The sequence below is a fragment of the Panthera tigris genome, chromosome B1 (genome assembly GCF_018350195.1).
Source record: "Panthera tigris isolate Pti1 chromosome B1, P.tigris_Pti1_mat1.1, whole genome shotgun sequence".
Classification (NCBI taxonomy): Eukaryota; Metazoa; Chordata; class Mammalia; order Carnivora; family Felidae; genus Panthera; species Panthera tigris.
This window is the reverse complement of record NC_056663.1, coordinates 7130606-7146155: the sequence shown is the minus strand read 5'-3', so window position 1 is coordinate 7146155 and position 15550 is coordinate 7130606. Positions and strand designations below refer to the sequence as shown.

General features: G+C 55.5%; 2 protein-coding genes across 4 annotated transcripts; both read left to right on the top strand.

Moving 5' to 3' along the window:
* The first annotated feature begins 399 nt into the window (after nucleotides 1-399).
* Nucleotides 400-6759, top strand: LOC122237827 (putative protein FAM90A23P). 3 transcript variants are annotated; one of them, XM_042982877.1, is made up of 5 exons: nucleotides 400-443; nucleotides 3198-3376; nucleotides 3864-4063; nucleotides 4475-4583; nucleotides 5224-6759. In XM_042982877.1, exons 2-5 carry the CDS (start codon nucleotides 3248-3250, stop codon nucleotides 6163-6165), a joined length of 1380 nt encoding a protein of 459 aa, XP_042838811.1. In that variant the 5' UTR covers nucleotides 400-443; nucleotides 3198-3247; the 3' UTR covers nucleotides 6166-6759. The 3 variants fall into 3 exon arrangements, 2 of the variants coding, with proteins under 2 accessions (XP_042838811.1, XP_042838812.1); XM_042982878.1 differs by lacking the exon at nucleotides 400-443 and adding an exon at nucleotides 2289-2322; XR_006216470.1 differs by lacking the exon at nucleotides 400-443 and having other exon boundaries at nucleotides 2309-3376; nucleotides 5224-6217; nucleotides 6462-6759.
* A 1777-nt stretch (nucleotides 6760-8536) lies between these two features.
* Nucleotides 8537-11482, top strand: LOC122237822 (ubiquitin carboxyl-terminal hydrolase 17-like protein 6). The gene has a single exon (XM_042982867.1). The coding sequence runs from the start codon at nucleotides 9541-9543 to the stop codon at nucleotides 11146-11148; it is 1608 nt and encodes a 535-aa protein (XP_042838801.1). The 5' UTR covers nucleotides 8537-9540; the 3' UTR covers nucleotides 11149-11482.
* The last annotated feature ends 4068 nt before the right edge of the window (nucleotides 11483-15550 follow it).

Here is a 15550-nt window from a genome sequence, read left to right as displayed (position 1 = left end):
AATCAGCTCAATCATCAATGGTAGAAGATATTTGCGAACGACACAACAGAGAAAGGCTCAGTAGACAAATCGATAAAGAACTGATCACACTCAACAGCCAAAAACCAACGAATCCAGCGAAGAAATGGGCAAAAGTCATGAATAGACACTGCTCCAGGAAGACATCCAGATGGTCAACTGACACATGAAAAAATGCTCAACCTCACTCATCACCAGGGAAATCCATATCAAGATCACAATGAGCTACCACTTCACACGTGTCATAATGGCTAACATTAACAAGTCAGGCAACAACCGATGTTGGCCAGGGTGCGGAGCAACAGGATCTCTTTTGCACTGCTGGTGGGAATGCAAACTGGCGCCGCCACTCTGGAAAACAGCATGGAGGTTCCTCAAAACACTGACAGCACAGCGACCCTATGAGCCAGCAATTGCACGACTAGGTATTTATCCAAGGGATATGGGTGTGCTGTTTCCAAGGGGCACCTGCACCCAAACGCCCCCAAAAGCTTCCAGCAGCACTATCAACAATAGCCAAAGGATGGAAAGAGCCCGAATGTCCATAGATGCATGGAATGGAAAAAGAAGAGGTGGCACACATATATACAATGGAACATTACGAGGCGATCAAAAGGAAAAACAGGGTGCCATTCGCAACGATGTGGCTACAAGGAGAGGGTATTCTCCTCAGCGAAATGAGTCAGAGAAAGACAACTATCACATGACTTCACTCATATGAAGGCTCTAAGGTGCAAAACAGATGAGCATCAGGGAAGGGAAGGAAAAATAATATAAAAACAGGGAGGGGTACAAAACCAAGCAGGGAGGGGGCCAACGGATATTTGAAGAAGAGGGAAAGGTGTGCTTGTGCCCTGGCCTCGCCCGCCCCCTCCCCCGCCCCCACTCTCTGGGGGCTTCTCCCTGGGGAGTGGTTCTGAGAGTGTCCGGCACCAGGCTGGCCCCGTGGAGCCACGGCCTGGAAGCGAGGCCAAGCCAACGGAGGTTTGAGAGCATTGGGAAAGGGTGTGGGCACGGGTGTGGCAGGGGTAAGGATGCTGCGTGTAAGGGTGAGGCCGGGGTATGGTGCCATGGAGTGAGGAGGCCAGGCAGAGGCTGAAGGAAGCGGTGGGCGGGGCTGGAGGGCACCAGGTTGGGGGAGGGCCCTGCCTTGAGGGCAGTGGACAGAGGCCACAGGAGCAGCCTCCCGGAGAAGATAGGAAAGGCCAAAGAAAAGCGCACACGACGCCCAATACACGCCAATGTTCAAGGAGGGAAACCATCCAGGGTGCCCACGGCACTGCCGACGCAGGCCCTCCACCTCGGCCAGTGGGGCCGCTAGCTTTTGCACTGCTGTGGGAGAAAGGTGCTCGCTTGCATGACACTCAGGAATGCCCCGCCGATGGGGTTGCGCCTTGTCCCTTGGGTCTGGCCCTTCGGGATCCCAAAGACATCTCCCTGACACAGTGTCCGTGGCTGAGGCCAGCCAGGCCAGGCCAGGAGAAATGGTGGCAATCACACCAACATCCCCCAATGGGAGCCAAAGCGAAACAGAACGTCCGAGTTGATGGGCAACAACAAAGAGCCCCAAACGAGGGGCGTCGGACCCAGGGAGCCCCCCCGCGTCAACACAGGGACTTGTCAGGAACAGCGACTTGGGTCACGAGACCAAGTGCCAAGGCAGCTGGTTCCCAGGGGACACGGGACATAGGATCCCATGCCTCCGAAGGTCCCAGCAAGCGCAGTCACCGCCCTAGAGACAGAAAGGGGAACGGGGAGGGCAGGGCAGGGTGTGGAGTGAAGGGACACCGCAAATAGCTCATGGACACACCGCTCCCGTCGGGAAAGGGAGAAGCTTGGACACGGAGGACGCCGAAGGGGCCCCCAACCACAGGAACGTACGTGAGGCCAGGGGCCCCGCAAGCTTCCCTGCAGGCCCACGAGAAACACCAGTTTACGAATGAAACAGGCATGCACACACGAGTCTCTTTTTCCAAGGGTGAAGATGTGTTCTGAAACGTCTATCTCCACATGCATGCATACCAGTTACAACGGCAAGAAATCGCTAAACCTCCAGGATTCGTTCCTAGTGTGGAGACGTGAGGAGCACCAAGGTGATGGGCTGCCTGGGATTAAAGTGCCCGAGAGGTCACGTGACCTTGGGCGGGTCTAAGAGTCCGGGAAGGAAGGAAGTGTCCCTCACTGACCGTCCCTCGGGCACGCCGGACGGACGCTGAGTCTCCGCCACGGCAGTCCGCCTGCCACCCGCCGCTCTGGACGTCTGTGTGTCTCCTGACACACAGGAGGAGCACGTTGGCGTTTCAGGTGGGTTGGGACGATCTGGGGCTCTCACACGAGCTGGCACGGAAGTGGGACAGGGAGGAAATGGAGGTTGTGATGCGCCTCGACTCACCAGGTGAAGGACGCTTTAGTGTTGAAGACGAGTGTGAGAACAGAGACTGAGGAAAGGCGTGGCTCTCGGTGTTCCTGAGCACATGAGGTTCTGCTTCCAAAGGAACTGAACCCCAGAGTCGGACTGGTGTGAGGGCGTGCGGGAGCAGTGACAGCATCCTGCTCCATGTCGCCGTGGGGCCTGAGAGCCTAAGGAGTTTTCTTGTTCACCCGAATTTCACGGCAAATACTCATTTGCCACGGCTGACACGTGAGTTCAGCGTGGGGCCCCGTCAAGGCCACATGAAAGGAAAGGGTTCAGGCCCTGCGTGGGGAAGCTTCCAGTCGAGTCGAGCAGAAACGAAACGTTTTCATTGACTTTGTCTTTGAGGGTGGTTTCTCTGGGGGTCAAGTAGGAGAGGTACATTCTGGAGAGGCAAGCATCCTTCTCGGTGCACATGCAACCCTGGGTGCCACAGGGAGTATCGCCGTAGCGTAGATTGCGGTGTCCGTGGGGGCCAGGACTTTGTGTGTGGTCTTCCTTCCGGAGGGCCCTGGGAGAGACTTCCCGAAAGTCTCTCCGGTGAGTCACGCAAGACCACCTCCACGGCCTTGCCTGAGGGTGCCGTGCTGCGGGTGGGTCCACGGGAGAGCGTGTAGAACATGCAGGAGGGAGAGGTCCCACCTCCCAGGTGAGGACCGTGTCCGACCTGGTGGGCATGACGCCCCCTCGTGCCCGCTGGGGGAGGAAGGTTCATGAAGGAGTCGTTGTGTCTGTGGGAATGACTCTCCTTTTCCCATTGACTCAGCAAGTCCAGAAACCCATCTTCAAGCGAGGCTGACTTGACCCTTCAAGGAGATGGGGCAGATGGCGGGTGGGCACACCCAGCACGTACCTTCCAGACCCTTGAAAGCCCCAAACGGGAAGAGGCAACGGAGAGCAGCCATGGCGCCCAGGGTTCCCAGGCTAGAGGACGAGGATCCTCGGGTAAGTGGAGCCCTGGAGGCGTGGTGAACCAGTGGGTGGGTTGGAGGGGCTGGGTTGGGTGGGGGTGGGGGAGCCATGCCTCTGAAGCCGGGGATCGCACATGACGAGGGAATGAAGACTCTGTGTCCGGAAGTCGGTCGTCCTTTCCTAGCCCACGGTGGCCTGCCTTGGCATCTCAGCAGCCTGCCCGTTGGGATAAGCTCCCTCGGCCGTAGGGTCACGTCCAGCCTGGGGTTTGTCCCCATCGTGGCGTGGGGCTCATTCTACGCGGCCTGAGACCTGCAATCCCAACTCCCGGTCCGTCCCTCACAGAGGCTTGGGTAGAATCCTAGGAACTTCCATCTCCTGGCACCTCCCGAGCCGTCCACGATGTGCCCTGTCCCACACCAGTCCTCCGCTCCCCGAGTGTGTCCTTGTCATGTCCTTTGCAGTAGGCCTGTGATTGGTGCTGATTCACTGAGCCCCCCCACCCCTCCTTGGTCCGCAGCTCAAGTGTAAGGACTGCGGAGCCTTTGGGCACAACGCATCCAGCACCAGGTGCCCCATGAAGCGCTGGGACGGGTGCCTGGCCCCCCAGGCCTTTGTCCCCAGGAAGCCGAAGGAGAATGTGGAACCACGCCAGCAGCAGGACCAGCACAAGCCCGGGCCCTTCAACCAGGCTGCGAGGGACATGGAAGAGGGACAAAGGTGAGGATGCGGCCGGCTCCGGCCTGCCCGTGGGCTGGCAGCTCAGGTCGCTGAGTCTCTGTACCCGGACACTGGGTGCTGTGTCGTCTTCACACACACACACAGGGGTGGGGGAGGCAGAGAAAGGAGCTCCCCGCCCCCCAGGGGACCTCACGAGCCTATTGTGCTGCTCTGGGGGAGTCCCTGAGGCTGTGTGTCCTGGGGTAGGGAGACAGGGGGAGGCGGCAAATGACAGGCAGCGGCGCACACGGCTCTCGACACAAGGACGTCTTGGGCCAACCTGGACGGCTCGCTGGAGTGGGAGCCAGGGGGGCAGATGAAGAAAGGAGATCTTGCCCAAGCCCCATCACTCGCTCCCCAGGGGAACACACGAAATGCCGCTCCTTCACCTTCCCGTTCTTGGTCGTGCAGGCGAGAAGCCCAGCAGAGGAAGGCGCTGCTGCAGAGATTCCCCAGGATAGCCCCTGGAAGGCAGCAGCGAGCCTGGAGGGACTCCACAGAATCCTGCGACTATGTGAGGGTGAGTGTCCCCCGTCCCTGCTCTCGTTCTCTCCTGGGGACGGGGATGTGACGGGCTTCCCGGCCCTCCTGGCTGAGGAAGGGGGTCCACCCCGATTCTCAACATTGGGATTTCCGTGCGGGTCCTTTCCAGCCACGTTTGCCGGGTGTCCATGATCCGGCAGGATTCCTTGCATGTGTGCTAACCGGGTGCCGGCTGGGCGTGCCAACATAATTTCGGGACGCTGTGCCCACACCTAGGCCTCTTGGGAGGCACAGGCATCTTTCCCTGGTGACACATAGACCCGCCCCATTGGCCATCCAAACTCAGTAGCCCCCACCGCGAACCTCCACCTGCAGGACGCCTGTACTTTCCCTAGAAGCCTGAATGGACGTGCTTGTCCACTTCGGGAGGCAGGCACGATGCACAACCTTTCTGGTCCGTCGCTCCCATGGAATCAAAGCATCAAGGGGCTACTGCCCAGTGTTTCTTCCCGATCGACGCTGAGCTGGAGGCCCTTGTCCTCTGTCAGTACAATCCTTTCCCGTCTCTCCCGGTTGCTTGCGTTTCTGTGGGTTTCTTTGCTGTGCTTGTCGTGCATGTGTCCTTGGTGGGGAGGAAGGACTAATGGCCGTTGTCTGTGTGTTGTGTGTTCCCACAGCATCCGCACAGGCCGATGCCCGTGTACAGCACCAAGAGGGTGTCCGTGCTGGAGCCGCACGTCCCGGCTGAGCCTCCTAGCGGGACGCCTGACACGACACAGCTGTCCCCGTCGGCTGCTCCTCTCGGGAGACCTGCGGCGAGCACCTTCCCGCCTGCTGGCCGACAGGATGCCCAGCAAGTGGGGACCCCTGCCCCGCCTGCCCCGCCTGCCCCGGCACACCAACGCTCTGCCCGGGATCCAGGCCTCGGTGTCCAGCTGAGACAACACCGGCCCCGATGTGCCTCCCTCGAAGCTTCCAGGGCCGTCTCCAAGGCGCGTGGCATTGGCCACGCCCAGGCACCAGCCAAGCGTCCTGAGGGGAGCCCTGATCCTCCTCCAACCCGTTTGGCTGCGAGTCCCCAGCCCCACATCCAGACACCAGGCACGAGATGGGCCCCGCTCCCCGACGACACGTGCCAGAACCCCCGAAAGAAACCACGTTGCAGCCCCTTCCAGCCACCCCACAAGAGCACAGGGAGCACCCATGTGGGGCTGCGCCAGAGTCTGTGTCGTCCAGCAAGGACAAGTGCATGTGGTCCCACGGGGGCAGCCCAACTGACCAGGAAGACACCTGCCTCGGTGCAAAGCAGGGGCCTCCAGCCTCCACGCCCCCAACCTCACCTGGACACTCTCCAGGCGTGCCCCTGGCCTCTGTGTCCGCCCTGTCCGCAGGCACCCGGCCAGCCCCTGCGAATGGTCTTCAGCCGCCTGGACAAAGGCGGCTGGAGCTCCAGGTTCATAGCAGCTCCCTGTCTGCCACCTCCCGAGAGGCCAGTCCCCCCTGGCCAGGGTCCACCCATCACACACCAGTCTGAGGGAGGCTGTGTGCCTGTCTCCCTGAGCATCCTCCACGATGACCTGCAGCTTTCCTCGTCCTCGGAGGAGAGCGACCGGGAGTGAGACACCTCATGTCCTCGGACACTCGTCCTCTGGCCCTTGTGACCCCGAGCAGGTGACTGCGGAGCGGAGGCCAAGGCAGGGCCGTGACCTAGTTTTGCTAAAGCAGCAATTCCCCCAAAGACCTGCAAGGACAAAAACTTGCGTCCACACTGTGTTTGGTGTCCTGCTTGGGGCGGGGAGTGGGTTGAGCGCCCACGTGCAGACGCTCATGGCGCACTTTTCCTTTATGCATCTACACCTTCTGGTTCACCGGCTCCGTCTCAATCAACAAGGTCTCGTTTCTTCCGTTTCAATAGATTCTATGCGAAATTCAGCGCCAGGAGAGCAAGAGGTCGTCCACTCGAATGTCAACTTAAGGATCTGCGAAATGAATGTGTATCGGGTTTGCGAATGTCTGCATTTGGGGACACCGGAGGAATGATTCCAGTCTGGGCTGGGCAAGTGGAGGCAATCTTTTGTTTTCGAATAGTTCACTGATATCGTTTTTCTGCAGATCATATCGGGGACTATTTTACATGCTGTCTGCATTTTTGTTTTTCCCTGGTAGTGCAACGTTGTGTGTAGTGTTACCACAGCTAATAAAATTTGCTCAGAGACGACCGAATGTGCATGGTTTTCTTTTTTGTGTGTACACTGTAGTTTCCCGTCACGTAGAGTAGAATCCTGCATTTGTTCCCCAGGGCACTTGGGACTTGGATCCTCACCTAGTGGAGAACAACTAAGGATTCAGAAGCAGCAAAGAAACACGGGTTAACCTCTCTTCTCCTTTCAAGATAAAGTCTCTCCAAGTGTCCTGAGAACAAGACAATGCTAGAGGTGAATTCGAAACCGATGAGGGTCGGGATGCCTGAGTGGCCCAGTCAGAGAAGTGTCTGACCTGGAGGCGGCTCACGTCATGATCTCAGGGTTGGGGAGATTGAACTTTGAGTTTCCCTCCCTCCTCAGGATCGCCTCTCTCCTTTTCTATCTAACCCTCCCCCACATTCTCTCTCCCTCCCTCCCTCCCTCTCTCTCTCTCTCTCTCTCTCTCTCTCTCTCTCTGTCTCTCTCTCTGTCTGTCTCTCTCTCTGTCTGTCGACATAAAAACCCATGAACCGAAAGAACATGTGCATGGGAAATCAATCAGCGTTAGGGGCTGCTGTCCGCATGTCTCTCAAAGGCATTTTCATTCACAAGTCACGTCAAGGAGGGTGGCATAGAAGAGATACAAAGGAAAGGATGAGAAAGACATTCCACAGATAGATACTAGAGAGGGGAAGGAGACACGAGAGTTAGGAGATAGACACGTAGAGTGATGAGCGATTGATGAGAGAGGACAGAGAATTAGGTGGTCAAAGGTTCTTTGGAAGCAATTCTGCAGGCCTCTTTGCCCACGTGGCAGGTGGCCGGGGCTGAGGCTAGAGAAGCAAGGGGGTGTCCGTGGAGTCTGAAGACCGGCAGGCTCCAGACCCGGGGAGAATGGCCTTGTCGGGGCCAGGCACTCAGACAGGAGCAGGTGTCTCGTCTTGGGACAGGGGTCAGCTTTATGCTCCAGGAAGGTCTGGAATGGACTGGCTCAAGTCACTACGTTAAATAGGGCAACTTGCTTTGCTCAGACCAGTCACGTGAGAGTTCCTACCATCTAACACCGTCCAGTGAAAACACAACCGGTTTTCTAGGACGAGATGACAACCAAAGGGAGAGATGATTCCTTGCAGAAACAGGTCGAAACTTGGCGCCTGCCAACGGATATTTGAAGAACAGGGAAAGGTGTGCTTGTGCCCTGGCCTCGCTCGCCCCCCTCCTCTGCCCACTCTCTGGTAGATTCTCCTTGGGGTGTGGTCCTGAGAGTGGCTGGCGCCAGGCTGGCCCGGTGGAGCAAAGGCCTGGACGTGAGGCCGGGCCAACCGAGGGCGGAGAACATTGGGATGAGGTGTGGGCATGGGTGTGGCAGGGGTAAGGATGCTGCGGGTAAAGGTGGGGCCGTGGTCCGGTCCCATGCAGTGAGGCCAGGCAGAGGCTGAAGGAAGCCGTGGGTGGGGCTGGAGGGCACCAGGCAGGGAGAGGGCCGTGTCTTCAGGCTGTGGTCACAAGAGTCTGAAGACTCCTTTTGTGCATCCCATTGTGTGTCCTCCTTGACCTCTTGCCCCTTTCCTTCCCCTCACACGAGTGTGTTTGGCACTGAGACACCTCACGTGCTCGCAGCCTTTTCCTCCTAGTTGGTGACCCTGAGGAGGTGACCGTTTAATTGAGGATCCTCTCTCCCTCTCTCTCTGTCTCTCCCTGGCTTGTCCACATGAGCGCTCTCTCTCGCTCTCTGTCTCTCTCTGTCTCTCTGTCTCTCTCTCTCTCTCTCTGTCTCTCTCTCAAAATAAATCAATTAAAATGTTAAAAGTGAAAAGCAAACAAACATTAGAGAAGAAAGCACATTTTCAGTAGACCTGGTCAGTTCTGAAATCTGGTCTAGAGATACTGACACATTAAAGCCACAGTTTCCTCGAGGGGACATTGTTCCTTGCATGTCTAAATTCCCATTTCAAACCGTCTATAAATGTCACAAATCCACAACAAACATGTCCTGAACCACGGGAACCTATACCTACCTTGCTATGTGATTTGCTAGGAATACCAGTGACAATTTGGCAAATGATGGGTTTAGGATTTGTTCTCCTATTGGGAAGGGAGCTACAAAATGAAGAAAGCATTTACAAAGCCCGAAACCAGGCAAAGGATATTTCTTGGGACAATTTCTCGGCCACCCCTTGGTAGACAGACGTGTTTCAAAGGACCTTCGTGATAGTTGTATACACAGATCCTATGGAGACAGTTCAGGAGTTTTAGAATCAAATCCATGGACAGTCATCATTCCAGAATAATTTGCTGGTGTCCCATGCATTCTGGCTGACGGAGAGGAGGTGCTCCTACATGATACCAGAGCTCAATTGGTAAAATGATTTCCATAGCCTAAAAAATTCATGGCCGTCATTCCTTGACACTTTGTGTTATCTAAAAGCAAAGTGGATACTCAAAAAAGGATTTCCTCTAGGTTGGAAATGCTCAAGTCCGTCTGTCCAGAGAGGGAGCAATGGAAATGAGGGAGGTGGAGAAAGTGGTGAAACGTGTGTGTGTGTGTGTGTGTGTGTGTGTGTGTGTGTGCCTCTTGAGGAGGGAGGGGCAGGAGGAAGGCTGGGCTGAGTGGTCTGTCTGCAGAAGAGTGGCCACACCCTAAGACCCTTCATCCAACTCCAGCTGGTGGCTGATTGGATGACGTGGTCCTAGTCAGGTGGGTGGGGCGAGCTTTACGAGGGCTGAGGAGAGGGCCACAGCTATCATTCTGAGACTGGCCTCCTGAGAGAAGCATCGCTCTGCAACGTGAGGCTCCACGTTTCAGGAGACATGGAGACGCCCTCTTCCCACTGCCGAGAGGAGTCTCAGTTCCATGTCTTTCCAAACCTCAAACCTTGCGGGTCAAATACGGGTGGTGCTGAAGGCCACAGAGGACCCACTCTACCTGAGAAGCCGGCACCGTCATCGCACACACCCTGCGACCTGCCGAACGGTTGGGCTCCCGCGTCAATAGGTCTGCCCCCCGCAAAGAAACCCGTGAGTTGGAGGAGACCTTCTGTGGTTGGGGCCGGCCTGCAGAACCTGGGGAACACGTGCTATGCGAATGCGGCGCTGCAGTGTCTGACGTACACACCACCCCTCGCCAGCTACATGCTGTCCCAGGAGCACTCCCGAAGCTGTGGGAGGCAGCCATTCTGCGTGCTGTGTGCTCTGCAGGCTCACGTGACCCGGGCCCTCTGCCGTCCGGGAGATGTGATCCGGCCTCCGCCAAAACTGCTCGCTGCCTTCCACACACACAGGCAGGAGGATGCCCATGAGTTTCTGATGTTCACTCTGGATGCTATGCAGCAAGCGTGTTTGCGTGAGGACAAGCCTTCAGAGCCTCAGGCTCAGGACGCCACCCTCATCCGGCAAATCTTTGGCGGGTACTGGAGGTCTCAAATCCAGTGTCTCCACTGCCAGGGTGTCTCCAGCACTTTGGACCCTTACCTGGACATTAGCCTGGATATCAGGGCGGCTCAGAGTGTGAGCCAAGCTTTGCAACACTTGGTGAAGCCCGAACAGTTGGATGGTGAAAATGCCTATCGTTGTAGTACTTGTCTCGACAAGGTACCTGCTTCCAAGACGTTGACTTTGCACACTTGCTCCAAGGTCCTGATGCTGGTATTGAAACGATTCTGCCATTTCACGGGCAGCAAACTGGCTAAGGAAGTGCAATATCCTGAGCGCCTTGACATGCGACGATACGTGTCTGGGCAGAACGGGGGGTCGCTGACTTATGTGCTCTATGCCGTGCTGGTGCACGCGGGCTGGAATGGTCACAGCGGACATTACTTCTGTTACGTCAAAGCTGGGAACGGCCAGTGGTACAAAATGGATGATGCGAAGGTGGCCGCCAGTGATGCGACGTCTGCCCTGAGCCAACATGCCTATGTCCTCTTTTACATCCAGAAGAGTGAATTGGAAAGAGACCGTGGGAGTGAGCCAGGTGCTGGGGAATCCACATCCCTCCAGGCTGACCACGCAGGCACGGCTGCGGCCCAAGGGGGGCCCGAAACCGACCCCGACATCGAGGTGCCACAATTGGAGGATCACGTGGAAGAGACACCACCGCCAGCAATCACGTTAGACCAGTGGAGATTCCTCCAAGAAAGCCACCGTCCCAAGTCTGAATTCAACCTCAGGAAATTAGAATTTGCCCTTCCCCCCGACGCAGTCCTAATTCACCAGTCCAAATACAGAGACGAGATGGGAAAGGATCACCGTGAACCAAACATCTACCGGCTCAACAGTTCAGCCAGGGACATCCCACCTCAGAGGGCAACGGCCATTAACCAAGTCCCTTGTCTCCCAGGCAGAGCCAGAGCTACCAAGAGGAAGAACAAGAAGGGACAGAGGTCTCAGGAAGCAGTGCAGGGATCCCACTACAGGCTTTGAGATACATGCCTGCCCACGTGCACACTCACCCGCCCTCACTCACTACTCACTCACTCACAGTCCCTTGTAGGCCATATTTTGTGTGTTGTAGGTGGGTGTGATCCAGACATGTGGAGGGACCATGAATCTGGCTGGATTCATGGGCTATGGCGTTCCAGTGGACCTGGAGAATCCTGAGCTTTAAGGCTGGCTGTCTGTAATGAGGTTATTGGAGAGGTGTGGATTATGCTGGGGACTCGCAAGGTTTCTCCCCTCCATCAGCACCGAGGATCATTGGGCACTCTCAGAGCCTGAAAGGGTCAGAGGGAGTGGCCAATGAGGCATGAAGGTGGAAACAAGGCAGAGCCCCGGGAGTCCCTGTGAAAATGCATGGGACTCACGGTCCCATCATCCCATTCCCTACTCTCTGTGTATCGGTAAAGTCCATGTGCCCAAACATGTGCGTGTGGGGACTCTCGGTGATATCCAAACATGCACCGGCAGGGGAAGGAGTTTGAAACAATCTCAGTGCTTCCACACGGAGAAGTGGCAAATGACCAGGAAACGGGAAGAACTCTAGCTCTACGTGGGAGCAGACAGCCTTTTCAGGAATGTTTTGTGTCGGAAGGAGAGGAGCAGAAGGAAACACGAATTCATAACTGTGCAAAGTGTTTCCTTGTATACATAATCTATTTTGTAAAGTCTCCACATGTTCATGTGAACATTGGCTAATTGCCTGGAAATGGCAAAGAGCAAATAAATGCTTATTTCTCAGGAGACGGGTGGGTGGAGCCATCCTGGCCCATGTTCATTAGATTCGGTTCCCTTAACAATCCCCCTCCCATGAGGCTGCAGAGCAAATGGGGGAAAGGAACCTTCTCCCACCTCTTATTGCTCAGCCACCAAGCAGCTCTACCTTGTTCCGCAGAGTTGACCACCATCCCCCCATCGGACAATCTCCTCCACAAGGGAGGAGGCTCAGGGATTTCTGGTCAGTTGCATCGCAATCTTGGTCCTCGGTTGTACACCTCAGAAAAACAGTCTCAAGTGGACACCGAGGCAACAATGTGGTATTTCAGGTCAGGGTATGGATGGATGCTCTAAGTCACAACTGTATTTCTCAGGAGCGAGAGACTCACTAAATACATTGTTGAATGGGAATTAGTGCATCATCCTTCAATTCCCCCCAGGGGAGGGGGGCCATATAGGAGATCTCTGGTCGTTTGCCAATGGCACTGACAGGGTAAAGCCTGTTGTTGCTGCTGCTGCTGCTGCTGCTGTTGTTGTTGTTGTTGTTGTTTCCAGTCTGCATTAAACATACATACCACACTCAGTGGGAACTAACGTCAGCATGTGAATTTTGTACAGGAAATCTTATTGAATTCTGGATGTTCAAATATCAGAGCCGATAGAGGAAAAATACTTTTTCTTCATCTACTTTTAAAATTTATTGGTCTGTTGTTTTCATGTTTTAAACATGAAATAAAACGTTTAAATAAACAGAGAGAGACACACACACACAAAAACAGAGACAGAGTGTGAGCATGGGAGGGGCAGAGAGAGAGAAACACAGAATCCAAAGCAGCTCCAGGCTCTGAGCTGTCAGCACAGAGCCCAACGTGGAGCTCAACCCCACGAACCATGAGATCCTGACCTGAGCTGAGGTTGGACACTCAACCGACTGAGGCACCCATTCCCCCCTCCATTTTCCAAATTGAAATCAAATTTAGTTAACATTGAGTGCAGTCTTGGTTTCAGGGGTGGAATTTAGGGCTTCGTCACTTACATGAAACACCCACTGCCAACCCCCACAGGGGCCCTCCATAACGCCCGTTGCAAAGGGAGCCCACCCACTCCTCCCCTCTAGCAACCCTCACTTTCTTCTCTACACTTAAGGGTTCTCCTGGGGCACGTGGGTGTCTCAGCCGGTGTGGACTCTGATTCCGTCAGCTCATGATCTAAGGGTTTGAGACTTCAAGCCCCGTGTCCGGCGCTGTGATGACAGCTCAGAGCCTGGAGCCTGCTCTGGATTCTGGGGGCACGCCTCTCTCTGACACTCCCCTCGTCATGCTCTGTATCTCTGTCTCTGTCTCTGTCTCTGTCTCTCTCTCTCTCTCTCTCTCTCTCTAAGATAAAGAGAAAACAAAATTTTTTGAAGAGTCTCCTATGGCTTGCCCCCCGCTGTGATTTTATCTTATTTTATTTATTCTTCGCTTGCCTAGGTTCTTCTATTTTGTTTTTTATTCCACAGATGAGTGATGACATGGCACTTTCTCAGTCAAAGAGTTCAACAGGGCTAGCTGGATGTTAGATCTCAAAAGACATGCACACGTGAAATCTATCCTTCCTGTGGATTTGATTCTAAAGTGGGCAGAATCGTGGGTAAAACGCAAACAGTGTATGTGCAACTGAGCCACGAAGGGACAAGCCACAGAAAATAACCATGCTAGGTCATCCTGTAGAAATTTTGGGATCCAACTTTCTCTTCCTGGATTAAAACCTGAATATCACACGCACACACACACACACACACACACACGGACAATATTTGATCTGGATCTCAAGACGGCCTCCATAAGCATCCAGTCAGCTCCCCAGATGACTAGGACCAGCTCTTCCTGGGTGGCCGTGTGTCACGTGTTCCACCCACACATGATGAAGTCCACACCTCTGGCTCTGGAATCCGTGGGGGAGGTCACAAGAGGGAGTCTTGCACACTGCTCTCTGTCCAGCAGGGGGCGCCGCTGGCCAGCACGGGCATTGCCTAGACTTCCAGGAGGACCTGGCATTGGGCACTTGCTCAGGCTGGCAGGTCGGAGTCTCCATGCCTTGCACTGCAGCCTGAGCATTTCGTGGGGCGTAAAGGCGACCATGAACATTTACAGAAGGTCTGGTGGGTCTAGGATTCCCTCCTTGTGACTTCACTTTGGCCGTGCTGGACCCTGGACTCTGAGCTAAAATAGACAACCTTGAGCTGCTCGGGCCACTGGTGACGATATCTTTTCCAGGCATTCCAGGAACTTTTCTTTCAAAATATAAATCCAGTGAAGTCAAGACATTCAATTTTAAAAACTGTTGACAATTAGCAAAGAAGATTGCATATGGAAAACCAGGAGGTGGCCTCACGTGCGGTGATGTGGGAGCAATCATGGCAATAGGAACAGCGTTATTTGGTCTCGCCAAATCCAGCCAGCCTAATCTGGATTTCTCACGGAAAGCTTAATTCAGAGAAGTCACCCTGCAATTCCTAAGGGTACTGGTGACGATACAGAAAAGGCAGTGTGGGGGGAGGGGCCAAGATGGCAGAAGAGCATGGAAGTTTTCTTTGCGTCTTGCATCCATAACATGCAGCCACGTCAACACAAAACCATCCTGCACGCCTCGAAAACTGATCTGAGGATTCACGCAACAGGTTGCCCAACCTGAACCACAGAACTCAGTGGGGACGAGGCGCAGAGAGGTGAACTGGGGAAGAGAGAAGCCACAGAGGGCAGGGAGCTGTTTTTGCCTGCAGAGAGAGGACGGAGACAGGGGCAGAATATGGGGAAAGCAATCCCCTCGCCCTCCCCTCCCCCCGCCAAAAGCAGCTGGGGAGAAAGTGGAAATGTGGAAAGAGCCACAGGCACTGAACCAAAAAGGGAGGAAGGAGAAAGGAGCGGGTTTCAATTCCATGAAGACTGTACAAACAGGGGGAGGGCAGAGTGCGAAACTCCGCATCTGATACCTGGCGGTGCTCTGGTCGGAAGGGCGAATCCCGAGAGCAGAGTGAAGACTGGAGGGGTGGAGGAGGGGTGTCTCGAACCACACGGAGAAAGGCGGTTCCCCTGCTGCGAGGACACGAGGTAGTCTGTGTGGCCACCCCAGCCGACCCCAGAGGTCCCAGCAGACCCCGGAGAACAGCCACATTCGCTGGTGCTGGAACAAGGTCGTTAAGGGGGAAGCCCGCTACCAGAAGTGTGTGGTGATTTTCCATAATCCTCGAAAGGCTGCTGCTACACCATCGCGCGAACGTTTTCGGGCGCAGGCTGGCACCCAGCCTCAGTCTCTGGGCATCGGCAGCGGCACGGTGCTGCCGATGTTCCCGGGTGCGGCCGGCACCCGGCCACTGCTCGCTGAGACCCTGACGCAGAGGACCTGAGCAGGTCTCAGCCGCGGGCCCTCAGAAGTGAGGGGTCGGGAAACACAGCCGCCTGGGAGGTAAATCCCCCGAGGAAGGTGCCGCCTGGCAACCTGACGGCTGGGCCACGGACAGTGTAAAAGCGGCGAGTGGACAGAAGCCGGAGAGAAAGGACGGGGGTAGGATTGCTGGTGGCAGACAGCCGAGTTCAGATACTACAGACTGGGCACCTGAGTGACGCCAAGGGCTCCGCTCCCGCGCATGCGCATATGCACCTCCAAGCGCCCCAGCAATCCGCACTTGTAG

Coding starts and splice junctions, on each gene's coding strand:
- LOC122237827 (XM_042982877.1), top strand. CDS start 3,248: ATGGGGCAGATGGCGGGTGGGCACACCCAGCACGTACCTTCCAGACCC. Junction 3,377..3,863: donor TAGAGGACGAGGATCCTCGG/GTAAGTGGAGCC, acceptor CTTGGTCCGCAG/CTCAAGTGTAAGGACTGCGG. Junction 4,064..4,474: donor GACATGGAAGAGGGACAAAG/GTGAGGATGCGG, acceptor TTGGTCGTGCAG/GCGAGAAGCCCAGCAGAGGA.
- LOC122237822 (XM_042982867.1), top strand. CDS start 9,541: ATGGAGACGCCCTCTTCCCACTGCCGAGAGGAGTCTCAGTTCCATGTC.